Source organism: Panthera uncia, chromosome B4 (assembly GCF_023721935.1).
Source record: "Panthera uncia isolate 11264 chromosome B4, Puncia_PCG_1.0, whole genome shotgun sequence".
Classification (NCBI taxonomy): Eukaryota; Metazoa; Chordata; class Mammalia; order Carnivora; family Felidae; genus Panthera; species Panthera uncia.
In genome coordinates, this window is record NC_064809.1 from 116,759,406 (window position 1) to 116,783,450 (window position 24,045).

At 42.4% G+C, this 24,045-nt stretch overlaps 1 protein-coding gene across 2 annotated transcripts in view; it reads right to left on the reverse strand.

Annotated features, from left to right (window-relative positions):
* Window positions 1-24,045, reverse strand: part of LOC125919459 (ankyrin repeat and sterile alpha motif domain-containing protein 1B-like) — an 84,388-nt gene that overhangs the window by 11,769 nt on the left and 48,574 nt on the right. For both annotated transcript variants that reach the window (XM_049626142.1, XM_049626143.1), the window contains exon 7: window positions 15,749-15,886. In XM_049626142.1, the coding sequence (XP_049482099.1) occupies window positions 15,749-15,886 (138 nt within the window). The remainder of the gene's footprint in view (window positions 1-15,748; window positions 15,887-24,045) is intronic.

Here is a 24,045-nt window from a genome sequence, read left to right on the forward strand (position 1 = left end):
ACGTATCTTCGATTTCTACCTTCTCTTCCCAGCACAGCTCCACCCCGTCTTCTCTAAGAAAACATGATGTTGTGTGACCCCAAGGAGACAGGGTCTCGACAACACCCCTGAGGTCACAAGTGCACCGAAGAGGTAGATGCCTATCAGTCACAGAGAGCTTTCTTAAAATCACTGCACAAGCAGAGAGCAGGCATGGTTTGTCCCAAGTTTTCATTCCGATCAGTGTCCCTGGAATGTGTATTCATGGTTTCTCAAAACACAGAAATGGCATTCTGCTTATGCTGCTTTTGCAACTGTGCCCATCTCTAGCCCCTCTAGTCAAGCACATGGAACAGCTCAATCCCCATGATTCTGGGGAGAACTGTTTGGGACTATTCCCACTTGAAGATGGTGAAGGAGATACAGGATCGCCTTCAGAGGCCATGTGAAAGAAGCCTGTGGATTTCTGGACAGACCAGGTTTCAGATCAATGCCAGACTGTTGTGGTCTTGGACCCAAGTAGGGAGAATGCCTCCGAGCTTGAAAACTGTTTTGACAGAAGCGGTGTCTTCTTCTTCGAGTGACGTGTTATGAAATGATGGCCCCACAAGACAGACGTGTGCTTGCTGGAGACACTGAACCTCGCACAGCCAACTGAGCACTTCCTGCAATGAACACTGATCCCGTGTTTGCCTCCAAGGATGAGTCAGACTAGTAAATTAGCAGTGCACCAACAAATGATAGTGGAGGAGGGCTGGCAGACAGCTCCGGCCATCATTGTACAAAGAGGGCTGAACCCTTCGTCTGCCTACACTTGGCACTCATGTCATCGTCAGCCTTGCCTCCTTGTGTGCAGATGGGACCCCTCTGAAATGCAGACTGGGGTTTCTGATTTCTGCAGTCTCCATGTGAAGTCACAGGCTCTTGGTCTTGTTCAGCACAACTGTGGAGATGGTTGATGTCCATCTGTCAGGGCCATGTAGCACATATTCATGCTCTGGGTGGGCAAATGGACTAAGGGAAAGATGGCAGATTCAGCAATTCTGTAATGTTCAGCTTTTAGGTCCTGGAACAGTGGAGCTTAATGAGTGTGAATTCCTTTATCACTAACCTAAAAACAAATTCCTGAAAGTGAGATTTACTTAAAGCTCCAGTGTTTTCAAATCAAAGTTGAAGATGCTCATTTGAGCAAGTGAGATTTTTCACATGACTATTATGGGAAGCCTAAAGATTTTGAAAGGTACTGGGTTAGAAGCCCTGCCTTTTCATTTTTAATTAGTTCCTGGTGTTAGGAAACTGCTCAAATAAGACACAGAGACCAGACTGTGCCAAATGGCCTCTCCTGATTTGGCTTGCATTCTCTTGACATCTTGCTTTTCATTTCATTTTAGAATGCTTTACTGAGTTATTCTCCTATGATTATGTAAAGAGTTGGACACTGTTACCTTTCCTTTCCTATCTTTTCTATCACTTCAATGTTTGAGGTGGTGATTATGGAAGCCAGGAAGGGTCCATGGGCATGAGACAGAGGAGCAGTGGTTCTGATGGGGCTTCTGAATGCTGAGTGCCATGTTACTGAAATACCAGGGCCCCTGAGGGGAAGAGACACTCATCAGATGGGATCTGCAGACACATGTTTGAATGGAGAGGAAGGTTCATATCTCCTGCCTCTCCTTAGTAACATTCCCACTATTTAAATGGCAGAGGAGAGTTACTGTGGGAGTAGGAGTCTCTATTAGGACGAAGCCAGAAGTTAATACTGCAATATCAGAAAGGCTTAGGTGGCCATCCCTTGCTTCCTCCTTGAAGCCAGGCTTGCCAACCCCAGCGATGCTGGCTGGCACTGAAGAGCCAACGATGTTGCTCAAAACACCTGACAACCCAATTACTGTTTTCAATGTATTATTATCTTTGCAACTGTTGGGAGGCCAGTGCCTGAAACTGTGCCTGGCATACCACAGGCACTCAGTAAATGCTTGCTGAATGAATGAATGAATATCCAAAGGACAAACCAGAGAAACAGCACTACTATAGTTACACTAAAGTTACACTGTAATATGGTATTATTATAGGCAGCATAGCTACTATTAAGTGAGGACTTTACAGGTGTTAGGAATCAATTGTGCCAAGCACTAGATTTATCTCATTTAAATATTATCACAGTTATTGCAAAATATCATTATCCTTATTTTACAGGTAAGGAAATTGAGGCTTAGAGAGGTTAAGTAACTTGCCTGACATCACAGAGCTAGAAAGTTACAGAGTTGTGATAGGAACCAATATTTGTGACTCAAAGCCCATATTCTTAACCCTACCCATGTGTGGTGGTTTGTCTCCAGAATGGCTGCCATCAGTTCCTCTCCTCTGTGTAAATGCCATGACCTTCTCCTAAGAGGGTGAGTCTGTTTCTTTGCCTCCTTAAATCTAGATTGACTTTACTGATTTTCCCAACTAGCAGAATGTGGAAGAAGTCACACACAGGGGGACCTCTGAGATTCAGTCACGAGGAGCCTTACAGTTTCTACCCAGGCCTCTTGGAACATTTGCTCTGAGGGAAACTAGCCATGTGTAAAACATCTGACCACCCCGAGGTCAGCATGCTATGTGAATGTCCAAGCTGGTCAAAGGCAGAGGCTGCCTGGAAAGAAACAGCAGTTGCAGTCATCCCAGCCTAGCTTCCAGATACACAGTGAAGGAGTCATACTGGACATTCAATCCCTAGGAGATGCCACAGAGACAGGGCCCAAGACCCCAGACAGATGCCCCAATAGAGTTGTCCCATCCGAGCCACCTCAGTGGAGGCCCCAGATACTGCTAAGCAGAAGAGAAGAGCAGAACTACAGTATTCTGCCCAAACCCCTAACTCACAGAATAATAAACATAATGAAATGGATGTCCTCCTATGTCACTAAGTTTTGGAGTGGTTCGTTAAGCAGCAATAGATAACTGGAACACCACACAATGCTACAGAAGGCTGGTTCGATCCTCATTCAGGTAGTAGGAAGAGGAACTTCCAGCCTTGAGCTGGGATGAACAGTACGTAGTCATGGGGAGTTACTCCTGGAGCCACCTACCCTCAGCCCTGGCTGTGGAGAAGCTAGATGTAGGCACTAAGGTGTCCCTTCACACATGCTAGCCCAAACCACAGAGTGCTGGAATTTCCTTTTAAGTTGGCACAACGATGTCCTCATCTCTAGCCACTAACTCCCTTGAGCATAAATTCAAACTCCTTCAGTTTTACATTCACTACCTTACACCTTTCAAATGCTGTAACTCGGCTGGTCTCTGACCTTGGCTCTTTCTGCTCCTTCTAGCTTATTGGAAAATACATGCCTTGGCTTTTCCAGCAGGAGTCTCTTTCCAGAATCATATTATGGCAATTGGCCTTGAGCCAATGATTACTGGGGAGAGCATGCTCTGAGCCTCATTTTTCTTAATATGCAGTATCTATCTTGCTGGATTGTTTAGAGAATCACTCATGATTACACTTACCCAATGACAATTCAGCCAACACTCATGATTTCTGTGTGCCATGCACATTATATGACATGCTTCACATGGACTATCTCATTGAATCCTGCCAACAACTCTGTGGGCATTATTAATAACTTTGGGGTTATTGTTATTCCTAATTTACATGTGAGAGAATTAAGCTCAGAACAGTTAAATAACTTGGCCATGAAGCTAGCACGAGGCAGAACTGGGATTTGAATCCAGGTGTTGACAGGCTATGCTCTTGACCACTATACCTTAGAACTAGACTTAAGGTAAATGACTTCTGCAAACTGTTAAAAAGAAAAAGCATAAAAACATTAAATACAGAAGCTCCCGGGTGGTTGATGCATCTTGGCTGGGATGAGGGTACCTAAAGGTACACAATTTGCCTGGGTCTCATGCCAGAACCAGGCAGCTTCCCGGGAAAGGGTGTCCTTTGTGAGTTAACACGATCCATCATCACAGGGATTCTCAACCAGTAGAAGTGTCCCTTTCATGATGAGGGATGCCAAGCAACACTCCCTCTCCAGCAGAGGCTCTTTAGGATGAAGGCAGGGAATCCCAAGTCAATGGGGACTACCACCCCTAGGGAAACATCACAATCTCTAAACCCCTTCCTGTTTCTCCTGGGGTCTTTGATCTGTGAATTAAGAATTACTACATTAGAGGAATTTGCAGAGCCATTGTATTTTAAGGACAGATCTTAACCGTAATCAAGGGACACAAACTGGAGATGTATAGGCAAGCTTGCATTTACTGTGAGCTCTAGGCAGTCAGGAGTATAGCTGACCATCACCTTGGATACTTACTGAGCTTCTTCCATGTGTCAGGGGCTGAGCTCCTGATGCCTAGCCCATGCCTGGTCTGTAGCAAGTGTCCAGGAAGTGCTCACTGAATGACGTGGATGAGGGGAGGCTCATGGAGAGACAAAGAGATGTCCCCATTGTCCTCCTGCACCCTAGTCACTGAGGCTGTGCCTAGCACATTCATCAGTTTGGTGTTAGAAAAATTTCAGCATAGATATGGACAATCTGTCCCCTAGGAAAAATTCTGGCCACTCAGGTAATTAATTTATATTGACTGATGCATCACTAGGATTTTTTTTTCTGCTTTATAATTTTGTGTTTTATTTGAAAAATTAGTACTTATCATTTCCCTAATATAATAATCATTATAACAAAGGAAGAAGTGAATACATCAGATAGCTTATAAAGGAAGAACCAGATCATAAAACTTAGAAATTTTTTTGAGAGAAAGAGCAAGTGAGCAAGGGGCAGAGAGAGGGAGAGAGGGAGAGAGGGAGAGGGAGGGAGAGAGGGAGAGGGAGGGAGAGAGAGAGAGGGAGGGAGAGAGAGAGAGGGAGGGAGAGAGAGAGAGGGAGGGAGAGAGAGAGAGAGAGGGAGGGAGAGAGAGAGAGAGAGGGAGGGAGAGAGAGAAAGTGAAAGAGAGAGAGAAGTGGGGCTCACCCAAAGTGGGGCTGGAACTCACCTGATCTGGGACTTGAACTCACCAACTATGAGATCACGACCTGAGACGAAGTCTGAGGCTTAAGGACTGAGCCATCCAGGAGCCCAAAACTTAGAAATGTTTAAGCACACTGGACAGTAAATATGCTCTTGCCACATGTACAGAACATCGGCAGGTGGGATCTAAAATGACTATCCCAGTAAGCGCAGCCTCAGCCTGCATCCCCTCCCTCCTATGAAGAGTTCATCCTTCCTTCCTTGTTGGAAAAGCTCCAAACAAATTCAGGAAGAGCCTGGTTCCTGACCTTGCTTGCCCTGGGAATCCACCATGTCCTCCTGCGTCTATCTAGTTTGGGGTTCTGTCTGGGATGCCCTGTTTCAGGGGTGCCTTTTGATTCTGTTCTAGCAATAAGCTTTATCTCCATCCCTAAGAGCCAGGCCACTGCCAGGCCTGGAGGAGCAGCTGTGGAGGTGGCCTGGGATGGGATTGGAAACAAAAGCATTCTTTCATTTTTAGAAGGAAAAAAAAAAAAAAAAACAAGCATTTTTAGATAAAGTGGGGGTTTGAACATTTTTTTAAGCTGAAGGGTTCAGTGGCATATTTGCAAGAATACTATAATATTTAACATTTTCATAAATAGAGGACGGATTAGGTATACTGCATAGATCCACACAGTGGAACACTAGGCAGCCAATTAAAATGAAAATTCAGTCATTAAAAAAAACTGGTTAAAAGACTCTAAAAATATATGGATATATACAAACATAGATGGTATCTATGTGCACAGAAAACAGGGATATATATTAAGATGTTACTAATGGTTAACACGGAGTGTTGAGATGATGAATGAGTTTTTATGTTTCTTTATGTTTTGAACTTTATTCAACTGAAGTTGAATAATTTTATAGTCATAAAAATAAAAGCCTGTCAATTTTAATACTTAAAAGAAAATAGTCTATGGGGCGCCTGGGTGGCTCAGTCGGTTGGGCGGCCGACTTCGGCTCAGGTCATGATCTCTCAGTCCGTGAGGTCGAGCCCCACGTGGGGCTCTGTGCTGACAGCTCAGAGCCTGGAGCCTGTTTCGGATTCTGTGTCTCCCTCTCTCTGACCCTCCCCTGTTCATGCTCTGTCTCTCTCTGTCTCATAAATAAATAAACGTTAAAAATAAAAAAAAAAAAAAAGAAAATAGTCTAGCTCAAAAAAATCTTACTTATTCTTTACCCATCACCTTGGGGTTCTGAGTGCCTTTGCATTCTCTGGCAGAGAGGGTCGGAAACTATTCCAAGCAAAACCCAGGCCCTACTGCAGATGTTACCGTGGCTCACCTCCATGTACCAGTAGGGCTGGCCATCCATTAGGCCAAGGATCTAATTTAGGCTCTTCAGTTTTCACACTGGATGTCAATTCTAACATCTGCTCAGTTGAATTTTAGACTACCTAGCTCTTCCTTTAACCTGGAACCCCAATACTTCTTTCTACTCTTCTAAGTACAAAGAGTTGAACCTTCTACTGTCTAATTTCTATCAAGATCAGCTGAAAAATGTTGTATGTGGACATTAACTTATAGATACACACTCAGTACATTCTTGCAGCTGTGCTAGGTTTTATTGCTGTACCGAGTCAGACCACCTGTGAACCTGAACCACATTCTATTTCATCTCAGAGATGATAAAGCAGACCTAGCAGCAACTAGCACATGACATTGCTTACTATGTCCCAGGGACCTGCTAAGTGCCTGATGTAGATTACCTAACTCTCAGAGCTACCTTAGAGAGGGAGAATTATCGCCCCCAATTTTATGTGTGAGAGGTTCAGGATTAGTGAGATTGATTAACCTGGCCAAATTCACACTGCTAGTAAGGGGCAGAGCCAAGATTCAAACCCAGATCTGACCTCAGATGAGCCAGTATTTTGTGCCACTCAGCTCCCTGCCTTGTTGCTTTTTGTGAATCTGCTGGTGTTCTGCTTTCACTGAGGGAAACTTGTGTTTTGGAGATTCACTGTATGAATGTTAGTGAGATACTATCAGACAATATTGTGTCATGGAGAGACTCAGGACAAAAAGTTCTTTCAGACTTCAGTCTCACTGAAGTTTTGTTTTCTGAGAGGATGGGCTATACTCCCCAATACAGGAGACATGTATTTCCCTATTTGCTTTGACCTCCAGGAAGCTCAGAGCCAAATTTGTGGCTTGGCTCTAATAACTACATACAATTCTGTGGTCTGCATACTGATGTTAAATCTATTCCCTTGGTGTTGATCTTCCTTTTAGTCTGTATTTTACCTAATTCAGATCTGTGTGTACCTCTATTTTTGGATCTATCATACCCATTTATGTAGGTTGCCTTAAATCCTTGATGGAAGAAGGCATGGTATAAATGATGTCCATTTGTTCATGCATACATTTGCGAGCTCACTTTGTTTAACCCGTTACTACCAAAATGGCTGACAAGCTACATCATATGTGGCCTTCTCATCACCTGGTGAAAGTGACACCTCAATAAGTGAGCGAGCTGAGAAGGGATGGGACACCACAGGGAGAGAGGGCCCTGTTGGTCCAGGCTGGTAAGCTACTGTTTGCAAGTAGACCATTCTGATCTATCTTCTGGCACTTTCTGCTAGCATTAAAAAAAACACAAAACCACCACATTTCAGTAACTGGAATTGAAGGAATAAACAAATGTTAGTTCCACAGCCTTAGGAAACTACGGGCCCATACCTGGCTATTCTTTGGACTCTGGGGGTCAGCAGAACTACTTCCTGAGGTCAGCAAAGGTTACCCACGCCTGAAGAGGATGCCAACAGAAACATTCAAAGAAAGGGCTATCTCTGGGCATTGAAGCCCTAGACAGGGCGGAGGAGTCACAAGCATGAGGAGCTTCAGAGGTTTGCCACACCAGCACTGGTGACTAAAGACCATGCCTACATCACCTGCATGGGCTAAAGCTACCATGGGCTACCTACCTGTGGCACCAATCACTGCCACTGAGGGGACGACACTGAGAACGGGGTCTGGTCCAGGTGACCTTTAGGTCCCTTTCCACCCTGAGAGATCCAGGATTCTAATTAGAAGCTGGATTCAGTTTAGAGATGAACATATACTTGACCCCATGTTAAACTGTAGCATATTACGCAAAGACCAGACTGCAGGCCTCGACAATCCACCGGCCAATGCTTAGAGAGGCTATAACCAAGGGGCTGGCCTTCCTCCCAGAGGATGTCCTCATTGCAACAATCACCCCTAAAACTATTCCAAATGCTCAAGTATTTTGTCTATTATAAAATGACTCTTTTAGCAAAACACCCTTTCCCCATCTCTCATCTTTGGCTGGTAAGTTAATGCTCACCTGGGGCACTGTATCTTCCAGGAGCCTTCTCGTAATCCCCTTTCCTGACCCTCTGGCTAAGCAAGGTGCACATTCTCAGACAGCCCTGCAGCATCTTTACACAGCTCTACTTCATGGTATTTACTAGTATTTTCTCTCATTTGTCTTTGTGTCTGTAGGGCTTAGGGTACATTAGCTGCCTGGTAGGTCCCTAAGATCAGAGGACATGCACCTTAAGGGTTAGATAAGGGTGACTATGGATGGCCAGAGCCAATCCTTGCCTTCTCTTTTCTCTCCCGCAGGTAGACCTGGATGAACAAAGGCCAAACAAATACATGCAATGCCATCAGGGCCCTGAAAACAGAGGAGAGTTATTTTTAATCTGGGTCCTCAGCAGGGTCTCCAGAAGGAAGCCACAATTCTCTTTTGGCTGTATTTTGCTTGTACTTCTTGTTTTTTAAGACCTAGGCTAAGCTTCATCTACAAGTTGCTTCACCCACATCTTGAAGCAAAAATAACTCTTGAGAATATTCTGGGCATATTCACAGAATTCATTGACATCTCTTTAACTCCACCTATAGTTAGTTCTCTCAAGTACAAGCCAGAAATTAATCTCGATAGATTGTATCTGTAAAAGTAAATACTGCCCAATCACAGTCTTTAGTATTTAGAAATAAACGTTAGGCATTTGGCTAAGATGTCTATCTGGTTCAGGGCTAACATGCAGACTGACCAATATACAGATAACCTCTTTAGGGGTAATTTCAGCTCACCAAAAGAATCATGAAATTAATATTTCCCCCTAATTATAACAGGGGTACATGTATACAATTTTGAAAATATATAAAGAAGAAAATAGAAAATCACCTGTAAAATTCTGCTGGAATATAGCCAATACTGCGTTTCGGTTGGTTTTCTTTTTGCATTCATATATATACAAATACTTTGATATGATATATGAATATTTACATATGTGAATTAAAAAAATTAAAATCACACTTGATATGTGGTTTCATAAGCTTCTTTCTCATGCAACATTAAATCATGAATAGTTTTTGCCTGCTACCAAATGTTCTTCAAGAATCAGATTTTTAAAGGTGGCAGGGCATTATTCCAGCATTACTCGCTAAGGTTTAACTTCATGCCTCATCCTGAGTACATGAGGGCACACTGGCTTAGCAAAGACCTAATTAGCCAGGAGGTTGGGCCCTCCTTCCTTAAGCCATGACTTGCTTTCTTGTAACATTCAAGGTTCTCCATGGAGATCATGCACCTGTGCCCTGTGTTCACCTGTCCACATGAAACCATAGCCTGAGTTGGCTGGATAGCAGGCATCCACAGGGACTTGGAGAAAGGGTATGCAAAAGAGAGATTTGCCCGATTTCAACCTCTCCCCACTTTTCAAAAGTAAATGCTCCTAGTGGAAGCTACAGTAAACCTTTACTAAACTGTGATGCCTTTGAAAAGGGGCACTTCCCAAATCCAAAACCCTTTTTATTTTAACCCTTCTCATTGAAAATCTTTCTCAAATGGACAAGTCCATTTCCTTAGCTTAATAAAAACAGTAAATATAAATGGCTTCTTGCTTATTGCAGGTGTGTGTAATACTCTGAGCTCTCCACTCCCAAGTGAATTAATCAGTTGTCATGCCTCCAAACTTATCACATGTTTACACAAAGTAAGCATTCAGCTTCCAGCCCGAGCACGCCTCCTCTGAGAGCCCCAGCCCTGCTAGGTGTTGGCACAACTCCAGGGCAGCAAGGGTATGATTTCATGGCAGCTATTTGTTATGTCCCTACTTCTCCTACTGAACTATGAGCTTCTAGAGAGCAGGGACCTGTGCCTGACTCATAGTAGGCACTCAATAAATGTATTTAAATGGACTTTGACTTTGTTCCTCAAGTGTGGAATGCTGCTGCAGCAAACACATGCTGTAAATGAAAAACTGGTTTTTCATACAGGTTCTCATGACAAGAATACAACTGCTACTACCCCTCTCCTGTCCTCAGCAGCTGAGAATAGCTGAACACCCTGTGGACACACATTATCTCATTTAATTCTTACAATAGTCGTAAGTGGTGGGTACTATTGTTAGCTCTGTTTTACAGATGAGGAAACAGGATTAATTCTTGGCCAGACTAAGTCTAAGAAGTGCTGACCTGATTCTAAACGCTACACTTCTAAACAGAACACCTGAGTTTTAGTTCTTTGCAGGGAGGCTATATGGACACAGGTATGAATGCTGCCAGACAATCTGCGAAAAAAAATTCAGAGTGCCTTTCTTAGATCTAACTTTACAAAAAAATGGGGTTGATTTTAGGCACTAATAACATCCATCCCTTCTTCCCCCACAAAAAATAGGGATGAAGAGAAAAAAGTGATTATTATTCTTTGAATATCCACCCACCTTTGACTTTGTGACTTGGTTAATTCTCAATGATTTATGCCAATGGAGAAAAGATACAGATATAATGCACGTTGACAGTGTTAATTTATTCCTTTTTTTTTTTTTTTTTTTTTTTGGTGAGGGAACAGGTGGTGGTGTATAGGGACCACTGGGCTGGGAACGCTGCCTTTTTATATTCAATTAGAGCCACTCACTGCTCTTGGGAGCAGGATCCCTCCTGACACTGACTTGCCGAGGAGTCTCAGTGGCTTCAGAACCAGACTTTCACTTTAGGTTGCTATCATAAGTGGGAAATAAGGCAGGGAAAGTGGTAGAGTTCCATCTAAAGGACTCTATGCCCTTTAAGGTTGCCTTCTATTGCCATGTACTTTCGTATTTCATAGTCTCATAGTCAAAGAGGTTGAGGGCCATTTTCAGGTGGAGAAAATGAGAAACAGAATGCCAGCTACAGCTTGGCTCCACACACAATATTAACTTAGTTGTCAGAGGTCAACTAACATCATCACCACTACCACCAACAGTTTTCTGCACTAAGTTCCCACTTTGTTGGATAACCTCTGCAACACAAGTCCTAAATACTTCTCACCAGGAACTTTGAGCTACCCTGTATATTCTCACGGTTTACAAACAGGCAGTATGGATGAAGGAGGTCAAAAGGTACAAACTTCCGGTCACAAGTTCTCGGGAATGTCAAGTCTAGCACAGTGACTACAGTTAACAATATTATGCTGTATATCTGAAAGTTGCTAAGACAGTAGATCTTAAAGTTCTCATCACAAGGGGAAAAACTGTTTAACTTTGAGGTGGATGGATATTAACTAAAGCTACTGTGGTGATCATTTCACAACATACACATAAATCATTATGTTGAATACTTAAAACAAATATAAGGTTCTATGCCAATTATATCTCAATAAAACTGGAAAAAAGGGGGCTCAGGACTTTTAATTTCATTAAACAGATGAGAAAACCAAGAAAGAAACTCATTGCAGAGCTGAAGTCAGAAGCTGGCATAGGTCTCATTGGTCAGGACAGTGTGCTTGACTGGACTGTCCTTTTCTGTCTATGCTTTGTTTGCTGGGACATACTGGTGGCACAGTACTATCAGTCCGCCAAACTTGTCTGCCTGCAATTTCATCATCTCTGCTTCTCCAGTTTAGTTCCTCTCATGGCCCACATTCAGCCAAGAAAGCACAGGAAAGAGGGAGCTTTGTCTCCCACATCCACCACCCACCAGCATCATGACTCCAACGTTGCCTGCACATTCCTGAGCCAGTCTGTGCCATACCACGTGCTGCATGCTCAAGATTACAGAATTTGGGAGTTGCACGTAAGAGCAAATGAGCATGGTTAAAAATACCAAAGACTGCAAATATATTCTTTATAGAGAAATGAGAATTAGCAAGTGTCTAACAAGTCATGGCTTTTAATTCTATTAAAAAAAACCCCTTTCATATTTTAAAAGTATTAAATGAGGTCCTTTCTAGATTTTTACAATAAATCTGATAGTTCCACAGAGAATGCATTGAAATCTTTCTGATTTACCCCTCTCATTACTTAGAAATCTAGAATGAGTGAACAGTATATAGAAGATGACAGTTTCCAAGTGGCCTTGGTTATATCTGTTTCTTACCTATAGCATCCTCCTAAGGATGATCACTGCAGCTTTGGGATCTGGTGGCCACTGAAACACTCATTCCCCCCTTGCAATCCTTCCTGCATGCTATTCCCCTTCAGCCACTTGAGATAAGGCAGGAGGGAGGGAAAGTGGGATCCCTGTTTTCAACCCCTATAGCTGGTCTCATGACACATCCTTCTTTTCTGCCCAGCTGTATTGCTGCCTCCTCTTCTAAGTTCTCACTGCCTGGACAGTGGGCTTTGGGAAGCCTTCTGTTCTATGGCAGATGAGATGTGTTCTGGGCCTTCCAAGTTAAGAGATGGGAATAGAAATCTGCTGCCATGACAGTGAGAGTCTAGAATGCAAGGAGGTTGGTGCTTGCTAATAGGTACATCCTGGCTTTTTTTCATGGGGACCTGCCCCCTAATTCTGCTTTTGCTCTAGTCTTCTTATTTGCATCGATCTACCTGTCATCTAAAACTGAAACAATCACAAGCTGAATAACTTATCATAGATTCTAAGTAATGGAAACAGGCTTAGAGATCCTAAAGTATAACATTTCCTAAAGTTCTGTAGAACACCACCCATGCAAAGTGCTCTCCGAAAACAGTTCCATGGTCAGGTGAGCTGGGGAGACGTGGTGCAGTCCACCCCCTCCTGGCATCTGAGCATATTAAAGGCTTGACAACGTCCCTTAGTAAGTGAACTATGTTAAACTCACATGGTAGATTTGTAGGGGGACTTGGGCCTTCCTTCCCAGATTTCTATGGGAAAACACTCTGAATTTCAAATCTAATTCCCCATAAATTGAAGTGTTCTAGACATCACTGAATTTTCTTGATGGCAGATACTCATAAAAACATTGTTTTGACCTGTAAAAGCTTTGCAAGGTCAAAGCAGCAATAACTTTGCAATAAAAATGTGTATGTATTCATATATATCAGCTAAAAGATAACATGTATACCTGCAGCTTTTTTTGTGTGTGCAATTTGAGCAGCCCAGGGGAATGACTCATACCAAAAAATTTTAAGGCTCCAAGACTAGACTGAATATTGAACTGCCCTATATAAAGATACAAAATCCATGCTCAAAGAGGATTTTTTTTTTTTTTTTTTTTTTTTACTGCAAGCAAACCTTGTTGCGTCTCAAAATTGCTCAAAGGCCCTGGTCAAGTCTGGTGGCCTTTGTTACTATTTTTGAAGTTAGACAAACTGTGTTCACCTAGAGAGGATTAAAATGGTGGATTTGTGGTAGATGATGAAAATCCTTTGGAGCTGATACCAGCCAGAATCCTAAGCCTGTGAATATCTACAGTAAATCAAACATCTGGGTGAAAAGCTAAAAGATCAAGCAATTCTTTGCGTGCTTTCCAAATGTATCAGGGCCATCATGAAACTGAAACTAAACAGTTGCCTATCTTCCCCCACATTTCACCTTGGTATTCTGGCATCACACATACATTGCTAAAAACTCAAGGGGGCAGATGACCTATAGGTATCATTTTTAGTTTGAATATAGGACAATATTTGGGGTATGATCATAAAGGCCAATTATATGTTACTTTAAGAACTAATTTAGAAAGAAGTGCTGCAGTACTCAATGAGAGGCTGGAATTCATCCTGAAGAGTATCACAGTATTAATGTTAACACTTAGTGAAAACATTGCATGAAGGCAATATACCATTATAAGGCCTGCAGAGTCAATATTTTCTTTCTCTTGTTTCTATTTTATTTATTTATCACTTCTATTTTTTCAGTTCTTTTATAAAAGCAGTGGAAAAACTCTGGATCATAAATACACTTTTGGCAGATCTATTTTATGTCTTTTAGCAGAAAGAGGGCCAGGCTGTCAATTGTGATGTAAACAGGCAAGGAGAGGGAAGAGGTAGGGAAGGAACATTGAACACCTGTTATTTAGGAGGCACTCTCCATATGTTCCTTCATTTCAATCCTGATGAAAACCTGTGAGGTACAAATCCCTGTACCTGGGTTTATAGACAAAGGAAATTGAGGCTCAGAAAAGTCCTACAACTTGTCTAAGACCAGGGTGCAGGAAGCAGAGCTGGGGTGTGAACCCTGATCTGCCTGTTCTTTCTATGACACTAATCCAACTCCCATAGTGAAAGGTATTTCATGCAAACCAAAATATGTGTGGATAGAATGGAATTTTGCTCTTTACAGCAACAACTGCATTTCACAAGAATGGAAATTATGTTTAAGGCACCAGAAATCTAATGCTGAAATGACTTTAATCAACACCATTGATCTCATGTAAACAAACACAACCAGAGATATTCAAAAGCAGCTTTCAAGGGCTTTGCTTTCTAGTCCTTACTATGATCACATACCACTTCCACATACCTTCCAAAATAGAGGGAAGTTTTTAATAGCACATGAACATTCTTTCCTATTTTCGGTCTTCAAAAACTGAAAGACATGTGCCACTTGCTCTGAGCAAATGCTCTGAGCATGAGCCTGATGTACCTTAGAATGGTGTACATTTTGGATTATGGTGGTCGTTGGTCCTTCAGTGTTAGCCAGAGATGAAAAAGATTGTTCCAAGAAGTTTCACCCATGACACAGAACTATGGGCCGGCCTCCCAAGAATATATTTATTATATTGCAGTTTCTGTGTAATTATTTAAATATGTATATTTCAAACACATTGAACAGGGCAAAACTGTCAAGTTAAAGTGACATTTTAGGATTCTTCTGATTACAGATTATTTCATGGTTGCAACCATATCTGTTCTCGCTGCTTCAAATGCTGAATGGCCAGTGTACTGTATTAGAGATTCTTAGAGATATCCTCAAGAATTGGTACCATACTGAGGGTATCTGTTTATCTTAGTGGAACACTTGTTTTCTACCACTGCTTTCATTTTTCAAGTTTGTAATATAAGGTCTAATGTTTAGTCTAATGACAAATAGGACTATAAGTGGTATAATATAAGTATGTCATTACCAGACTAATTCTGAATAAGCAGATGAACCAAACCTTGGTGTTCTCAATTATAATTTGTAGGTATAAAAACTGTTTGACTACTTTTCAATATAGAAAACCACAAATAATGTATGAGACACTGAAATTTATTTTTCTTCCTAACAAATCTGGACTACTATGCCCTACTATTTAAAAATGGCCACCAGAGAAACCAACAGACATTACTATGTTTTGGAACCAAAGAAAGAAAGGGATTTGTCAAATATGAAAAATCAAGTTAGTAGTTGAGCAATAGCAGTTCAGATACCAAGGAGAAATAGAATTCTAAATTTAATGGGTGAGTGAAAATATAGAAAAAGCTCAGAAAAACTTAGTCTGCAAAGTACCTTACATTAGACATATCTGAACACTTGATAAACAAACCAAGTATCTTAACTGTAAGTTGAGCTTTCAATAAAATGCAGGTATATTGGGGGAAATATTTAATCTGTTCAAAGATGGTAGTTACTCACCACATCGAAGGCAGTAAACACATGACAGTAGTGGTGATTGGACTTCAAATCTTTTGTGATATAAGCAAATGTTGAGAGGTCTTCTGGGTCCTGGGCAGCACAGGAGATATTACGAATTTCATGCTCGGCAATTATGTTCTGGAAGAAATGACATAAGTGACCATTATTTTCCTTTGCAAACCAGTAAATTTTAGAACCAAGGCAAATGACTTGGGAATCAGTTGCCTTCCCCCTTTCTAGAATGTTCTAGACCAGCAACATTCAAGGTGACCCAACATGCTATCTGTGGGTAAATGAATACCAGATCTGGAAGGAATGTTTTCATTTAATTAAAAACAACCTAATATAGTCATATCCTGGAGCAGTGGTTCTCACCAGGTGCTGTGAGCAGAAGCAGTCTGGGTGGCAGACACTCCTTAAAAAAATAGTAGTTATGAAGCATTTTAGTGTTTTGATTCCCCATATACACCTATAGATAGGCAGTGCTGCCTTCTGCTAATTCTGTCTGGAAAGGATCACCTGCCACATTCTGCATGCTGGGAGAAACTCTTCCCCATCTTGCTGCTCACTGTCTTGTGCCCTGCTCCTACTGCCCCAGAGCAAAGGCAGGTATAGAAGGAAACGGGCAGGTGGAAATGTCAAGGTGCTATCTTTCAAAAAAAAATTTGGGGGGGGGGTGTCTGGGTAGCTTAGTTGGTTAAGCATCTGATTCTTGATTCCGGCTCAGGTCATGATCTCAAGGTTGTGAGATTGAGACCCTACTTGGGATATTCTCTCTCTCTCTCTTTCTCTCTCTTTCTTTCTCTCTGCCCCTCCTCCCCACTCATGCTCTCACTCTCTCTCAAAATAAATAAACATTAATTTTTTTAAATGTGAGTTTAGTTGACACTGTTACATTAGTTTCAGATGTACAATGTAGTGATTCAACTTCTCTGTACATTATGCTATGTTCACAAGTATAGCTACCATCTGTCACCATACAATGTGACACTGATAAACAATTCTGAATTGCTTACTCAGAATCAGTCTTGTAATGACATACTTACGGTATTATGCCACTTATAGTCCTATTTGTCATTAAGTCTAAACATTAGCCCTTATATCATAATTGACTATATTACCCATGCTGTGCCTCTTATCGCATGATTACTCATCCCATAAGTGGAAGACTGTACCTCCCACTCCCCTTCACCCATGTTGCCCATCCCCTCAGCCCCTTCCCTCTGACAACTCTGTTTGTTTTCTGTATTTATAGGTCTGATTCTGCCTTTTGTTTATTCAATTGTTTTATTTTGTAGATTCCACATGAGTGAAATCCTATCCATTTGTCTTTTTGGTCTTATTTCACTTAGCATAATGCCCTGTAGGTCCATCCATGTTGTTGCAAATGGCAAGATCTCATCCTTTTTATGGCTGTGTAATATTCCATTGTGTGTGTGTGTGTGTGTGTGTGTGTGTGCGTGTGTGTGCGCACAATCTTCCTTATTCAATCCTCTATTAATGGACACTTAGGTTGCTTCTATATCTTGGTTATTGTTAATACTGCAATAAACATAGGGGTGCATATATCTTTTTGAATTAGCATTCTCATTTTCTTTGGGTAAATAGTAGTGGAATTACTGAATCATATGGTATTTCTATTTTTAATTTTTTTGAGGAACTCCACACTGTTTTCCACAGTGGCTGCAGCAATGTACATTCCCACCAACAGTTCAAGGTGCTCCCTCCTAAAGACTCTGTGGAGGCTAAGGTGTAGAGGTACTATGAGGGAAACAACCACTCTGCATTATTCAGGTCTTGGATTCCCTGCTTGATGCAGGGCCCTGTGGATGACAATACCTTACTAACTATACCCACTGTCCAGAATTATGAGTGGGCGCTGTGGCTATCATTATCTTACAGGTGGGGAAGCTGATACTCAGTGTAAGCGCCTTATGCAGGAGAGGTGGTAGAGTTAGGACTAAAATGTAAGGTTGTCTGACTGTAGAGTTCAGGCTCTTTCACACACTGCAGGGCCCCTCATTGCCACCTCTCCCTCACTGGTTTAACATAATGTCATTTTTTTCTCTCTAGCATTTCTTCATGGCATCTCCCTGCCAGCCCCCTCATTCCAACGTGCCTCTAAGAATAACTGGTGGGAGGTAAGTGAAGAAAGGTTTAAGTATTATTATCCTAAAGCACAAAATAACCAAGGAGCATCATCTTGGCTGCAAACCCTGCTAGAAATTTCTTTTGATACACAGACGTATTTGAAAAAAAAAAAAATTCCCATAATTGCGCATTTTTTATCTTATAATATCCCACTTACGTTTTTTCCAGTTGTCATAGATCTAAAACCCTCAATACTTTAGTTACGCTAATTACTTTTTAATTGCACAGTCTTAAATAACCTGTTGGCAATAAAATGTTCCGCGTATACCCATCAATGCCTAAAAACGCTTACAAAATGTCCTTCCCTGCCAGCACCCCCAGCAAGTACTTCATGGCCCCCACTCTACTGAGCTGTGTGGCTGAGAAGCAATTACAGAATTAACACATAAAAGAAAATTAAATTAAGACATTCTTCACTGTGGCCCTGTATGTTGACACTACACGCAGCACTCTGTCAAAAATAACTCAATTTGAAATTGGAATCCCATAAACAAATAACATTCTATTGCAAGATACAGTTTCAAAATAGAAGGCCATGATCTTCTTCTGGCATTCAGATAGGTTTTCAAGTAGAAAACTAAATGAGGAGCTAGTGAGTCTTAAAATGAATTTAAGAATCTACATGGTGTCAGGGCAACTGGGTGGTTCAGTTGGTTAAGCATATGACTCTCGATTTTGGCCCAGGACATGATGTTGGAGTTGTGAAACTGAGCTCCATGTTGAGCATGGAGCCTGCTTAAGACTCACTCTCTCTCTTTCTCTCTTACTCTCTCTCCCACTCATGCTCTAAAAATAAAAAAAAATTAAAAAAATAAAAATAAAAAGAATCTACAAAGTCTTCACAGGGATGTTTGCAAGTGCTGAGAGTCTCCACCATCATTTTAATTGGAGGCTGCCATGACCTTGGGGAGTGTGGATTTGGTCTCACCTATCCAAGATCCACTATCATCAGAAATAGAACATTCGCTGTGATTTTTAACTAAATTGGCATTTTGTGTTCTTGAGATCCTTTACTAGCATTCGGTAGATTGGAAGATCAACTTCTTGGGAAAGTATTACACTGAAAAACTCCCTGTCATTTTGAAAAAAGTTAATTTTATTTGAGACAGAGAGAGAAAGAGAGAGAGAAAGCAAGCCAGCAAGCATGAGTGGGGAGGAGGTGCAGAGGAATAGGGAGGGAGAGAATCTCCATGATGAACTTGGAGCCTGATGTGGGGCTTGATTCCATGACCTGCGATCATAACCTGAGCTGAAATCAAGAGTCGGATGCTCAACTGACTGAGCCACCCAGGAGCCCTGCCCTCTGATTTTCAATGTACTGAATTTCCTGAATCACTTCTCAACTGTCTTCAGTGGTGTGTGACAGCATCATGACCCTGGGCAAAACTATAAAGTAGGTAAAGTATATCTTTGGAGATCTCTCTTTATTACGGACTGCATGTCTGTGTCCTTCCCAAATTCATATCTTGAATTCTTAGGAACCTTGAAATCTTAAGCCTTGATGTGATAGTATCTGGAGGGGTGGGGGGGCTCTGGGAGGTGGTTAGGTCCTGAGGATGGGGCCCCATGATGGAATTAGTCCCTTACAAAAGAAGAGAGACCTAGCTAGCTCTCTCTGCCATGTGAGGACACAGCAGGAGGATGCCCTCTATGAGCCAGGGAATGGATTCTCATCAGACACTGAATCTGCCTCCAGTACTGTGAGAAATAAATGCATATTACTTAAGCAATTCAGGCCATGTTAATTTGTTATAGCAGCCCAAATGGACTAAGACATTTTCCCTTTCTTGCCATTCCCCCAATTTTCTGGAACCCCCCACTTCTGTATTTCCCAGGAACCCAGGGCTGTCTTTTAGCTGCCCATTGAGACTGCCCTCTTCTGTGTTGCTTCATGTTCCCAAATCAGCCTCCTCTCCCACTACTGAAACTCTGTTGCTATGATCTAGAGGGAAGGTGGCTAATAAATGTATTCTATATTTCATTAAGAATAACCGATGTTTAATCATCTTAACTGGCACTTTAAAAATATGCTGTTAATTGAATTCACATTGATGGCTTGTGTAGGGAGGGACTGTTGAACAGAACTTCCTGATCTTTCTGCAAGGCCAGGATGTGGTGAGCTCGAGGTCTCACTATTGAAACACTGCCACCACTCTGCATGGTCTACCTTTGCAGAATGATGAGGCCAGTTCCCCATGTGTAAGACGCATCTAAGACCAAGGACACCACAGCTGGAGACAGTATGGAGACTGGATGGCTGGTTTCCTCCTTGGAGAAGATGTCTAGGAGGGACAGATTTTTTCTACCTCCTGTTACATATCAGTTGGTGGCTCCTCCATAAATTAAAAGCAGATAACAACATAAGGTACAGGTGATGTACCTCAGTTTAAGATGGATTCCTTTTATGTTGCTCAGCCTTCATACCTCAGCACATTCTAAGGAGACTAGCACTTTGAAAAGACTCAAAAGAAGGAGTGAGGAGGGGCTTATCCTGCCCCTTCCTTGGGATAGAAAGTTTGGCAGCCCAGTCCCTTGCAACAGGGAGAGATTGTTTTTCTGGTCTGTTGCCTTTCATCATGTTGAGAAACAGCTAAACAGGTGCCTGGCTGGTGGGTGTAGAGTAGAATTGTCTGGTCTAGCCAATTAACAGAGAGGTTCTAAGAAGGGCGTGTGATGCTGAAGTGATACAGCCAAGAAGTCAGCTTCCTCTCCCTCCCCCCACTCATGGCTATGACAGGCAGGCCTTTCTCCTGAGTCTCTTCCTTAGGCCCGGCCTTTTCAGAGAATGCAGTGCCCCTGCAGAGAAGGGGTAAGACAGAAAGGGAGCAGCCCCAGCCGAGGGCTGCCTGGAGGGGACCTGTAGAGAAGCTGATGCAGATGAGAACAGCACACATGCTTAATGGGCTCTTAATCTGACTCTGAGCTTTTTAGAGGGAGAAGTATGTGCTATTAAAAAAAAAAAAAAAAAAGAGCACTTGTTTAGGCAAATGTTCTGAATTATTTTGTGCTTAAAAAATAGCATAAGCCCTGTTTGAAGTTGGCATTCAAAAAGCAAACAAACAAAAAACAAACTCCAGCACTGCACTGTTCCTAATTTAGCTTGATGGGAAGATTGAGGAGGGGGTCAGAACAGGAAGGCAAAATGCAACCCATTCTTAGCCAAGCATTGGATATGGGGACTGTGTCACCTCTTGCAAAACCCTGCTGGTCTCAACACAGGTCTGTAACCAGTCAGAGACCTCTGGGCCAAATGCCATGCTAGAATTATCTCTGGGCTATGGATCTACAAAAAGTTGATGTGCTTCATCTACAACATTTAAGGACCAGATCTATTCCAAGTTCTATTTAGAAAAAACATTTTTAATGTTTATTTTTATTTTTGAGAGAGAGAAAAAGAGAGAGAGAACGAGCACAAGTGAGCAGGGGACGTGCAGAGAGGAGACACAGAATCCAAAGCAGGGTCCAGGCTCTGAGCTGTCAGTACAGAGCCTGACGCAGGGCTCGAACTCACAGACCACGAGATCATGACCCAAGCCTAATTCAGACGCCCAACCAACTGAGCCACCCAGGTGCCCCTCTAAGTTCTATTTTTAATTCAAGACTGTTTTCTACTTCTTCCTTCTTAAATCAGGATTAGTGGTTTAGATTGTTTCCTAAGTTTCTAGGCAATAAATACACTTGCGAGTTTCTACCTAGGCACCTGACTCTTCCCCATGAAGCAGCCAAAATCACTTATTCATTGGAGTAAAAGGAAAGAAGTGCTTTGCTGGACGGCTCATCTATCACAGTCTAATGGGCGGTAATAAGAATGGAAGAGGAGCACACACTCAAAATTAACTGGTGGATGGTGGCTGTGGAGGAACAGAAGACGTGTTAGAGAGTCAATCCTTTTCCACGACCAGCTGGCTGTATGACTGTGGGGCGGTCACTTAACAGAGACTCTGAGGTCTTCCATTCCTCCCCCTGTGCACGTGCAGGATGAACAACCCCCTCTACCTCTCTAGGGCAGAGTAAGAGATATGCAGTGGTCAGGAGAGGACTGTCTAGGAATAAAGCACAATGGAAGCATCAGATATGAAAATTAGGTTGTGACTTTAGGTTGTGCCTTATTACAGGCTTAGTTGGCCACTAGTACCTCATGTCGTGAGGTCTTCTAATATGTCTCCACAAGTCCTTCAAGTCAAAGTGGCCCAGTGAGACAACACCTCCCATGGGAGAAATCTCTGGCTTAAACTGCAATCAGGGCTCTGGAGTTTATCACTCTGTTCCTGTCCTGTTATGAGCGTTAATCAGAAGTTGGCCTTTGCTACAGAACAAGGTGGCATACGAAGATGCGCTGAGGACACTGCTGGAGTCTAGGTGTCTGAGCACAGCGCCCTTCACATCACAACTTGAGAATGGTCCTTCAACAGTGGCTCTTCTATGCTTTCTGGAACCAGTCCTTCAGCCCTGGCTGATGGTAGAGTTTCTCAGCTTTCTGCAGTCAAATCCCACCAATATAGCCTGACACTATTTCTTTCTTCTACACTTCTAATACAATCTCTTTCCTTTGGCTTCTCACACACCAACTATCAGACTGTGGCCCTGAGTCATCCACTCTCTCCCTATCCACTGCTGGGTCGGGGTAGATCAGCCACATTGCAGGACACTGGGATGGGGACACTGTATAAGTGTCAGTGTTAAAGCCAATGTCCCCCAATTCCTGAAAAAGCCAGGCACATGTTGTCATGGAGAGGTTGGCTCTGCCTGCCACCAACATAGGCACTTTGCCTTTGCTCTAGATTCTCAAAATATGCTGAGGACCACACTACAAGAACTTGGAAGATATGCTGGCCTTCTTTAGTGTTCTAATTCACACAGAATTATCTTCTGCATATTTTTCAGTGCTTATACTTCCAGACAACAGTCATCAGTGGGCAGAGATTTATGGCTAACTCATCTAGTTACTGGCAACTGAAGCAGAAGTCTCTCCTTTAGGTTTGGGGGGGATCAAGTTCTATAACACTGATGTGTCCGTGAGCAAAATGCAACAGAACCGACAGAGCTCTCTTGCCTGTGGTCATGGAGACTGGAATAGAGGATGCTACTGACACGGATGCATCCAGTCACACCACCAGCTTCACAGAATGATAGCCTTAAGACTCTGGAAACTTGTCAGGGCAAATACCACTTGTTTAGAAATTGTCAGAATCCACTACTGCTTAGGTTGTTAATCTAAGAGTTTCAGACTCTTCTACTAGAAATAGACTACTATTCATGGTTTTCAAATGCAAATGGGGTAGAGACAGTTGCTCTAGGTTAGGGGAAAAAACCCAAATGCCAAAGCCTTTCTTGAAACTTTGAAACAGTGACAGCAATGAGGTATCGCCAATGAGACTTCCATAAAGTTCCAAAACTTTAAAAACCAACTGACTATAATTTAAGGATACAGAAAGTTTGTGCAGTGGTAACTGAAGTTGCTTCCAACTAATAAAAGAGCAAATAGGTCTGGATTTTTCTGATTAGAATCTCCACAGCTGTAATCCAACAATAGTAACTATCAACAATATATTGCAGACTTGAAACTATCATTCCACGTAAGGTAACTGACTCTGTGCTTTGGAGATCCACAGCCTACTTAATCATGCTGGGTTATAAGCTTTCTGCTCTGGTTTCAGAACTGTTTCTAAAACTGGAAGGTTGCTCTCCTAAGTAGATCCGGGGAGCCTGGGCTTGTCTGACTGCTGATATAGCAATCTTCTTTGTTACAGAAAACAAATCAGGAAAATCCGAACTGGTTGAATCAGATGCTCAGGTTTATTATAGTTGCCCAAGAGTCACTGCCCATGGGACTTTCCCCTGGTGGCTAAATCCAGTTTCCCTGGCCCTAAATTACTACTGTTTAGTTCACCTGTTTCACAACTTCTGTTCCCTTTCTCCAAAGTGGAGTGGGTGTAGGTGAGGGGACTCGGTAGGGGGTCCAGAAAAGAAATGGTATTCACCAATGGGGATCACCTCATTTCCCCTCTTTCTAGAGCTTATCATCTGGGAGGGTACAGGAATAAAACACAAGGACATCTGGGGGTTCTGTGAGGAGGAGCCCATCAAGTTTGACTGTTTGTGGGGAGTGACAGTGGTCACACCCAGGAGCTCTAGTCTAGCACCGG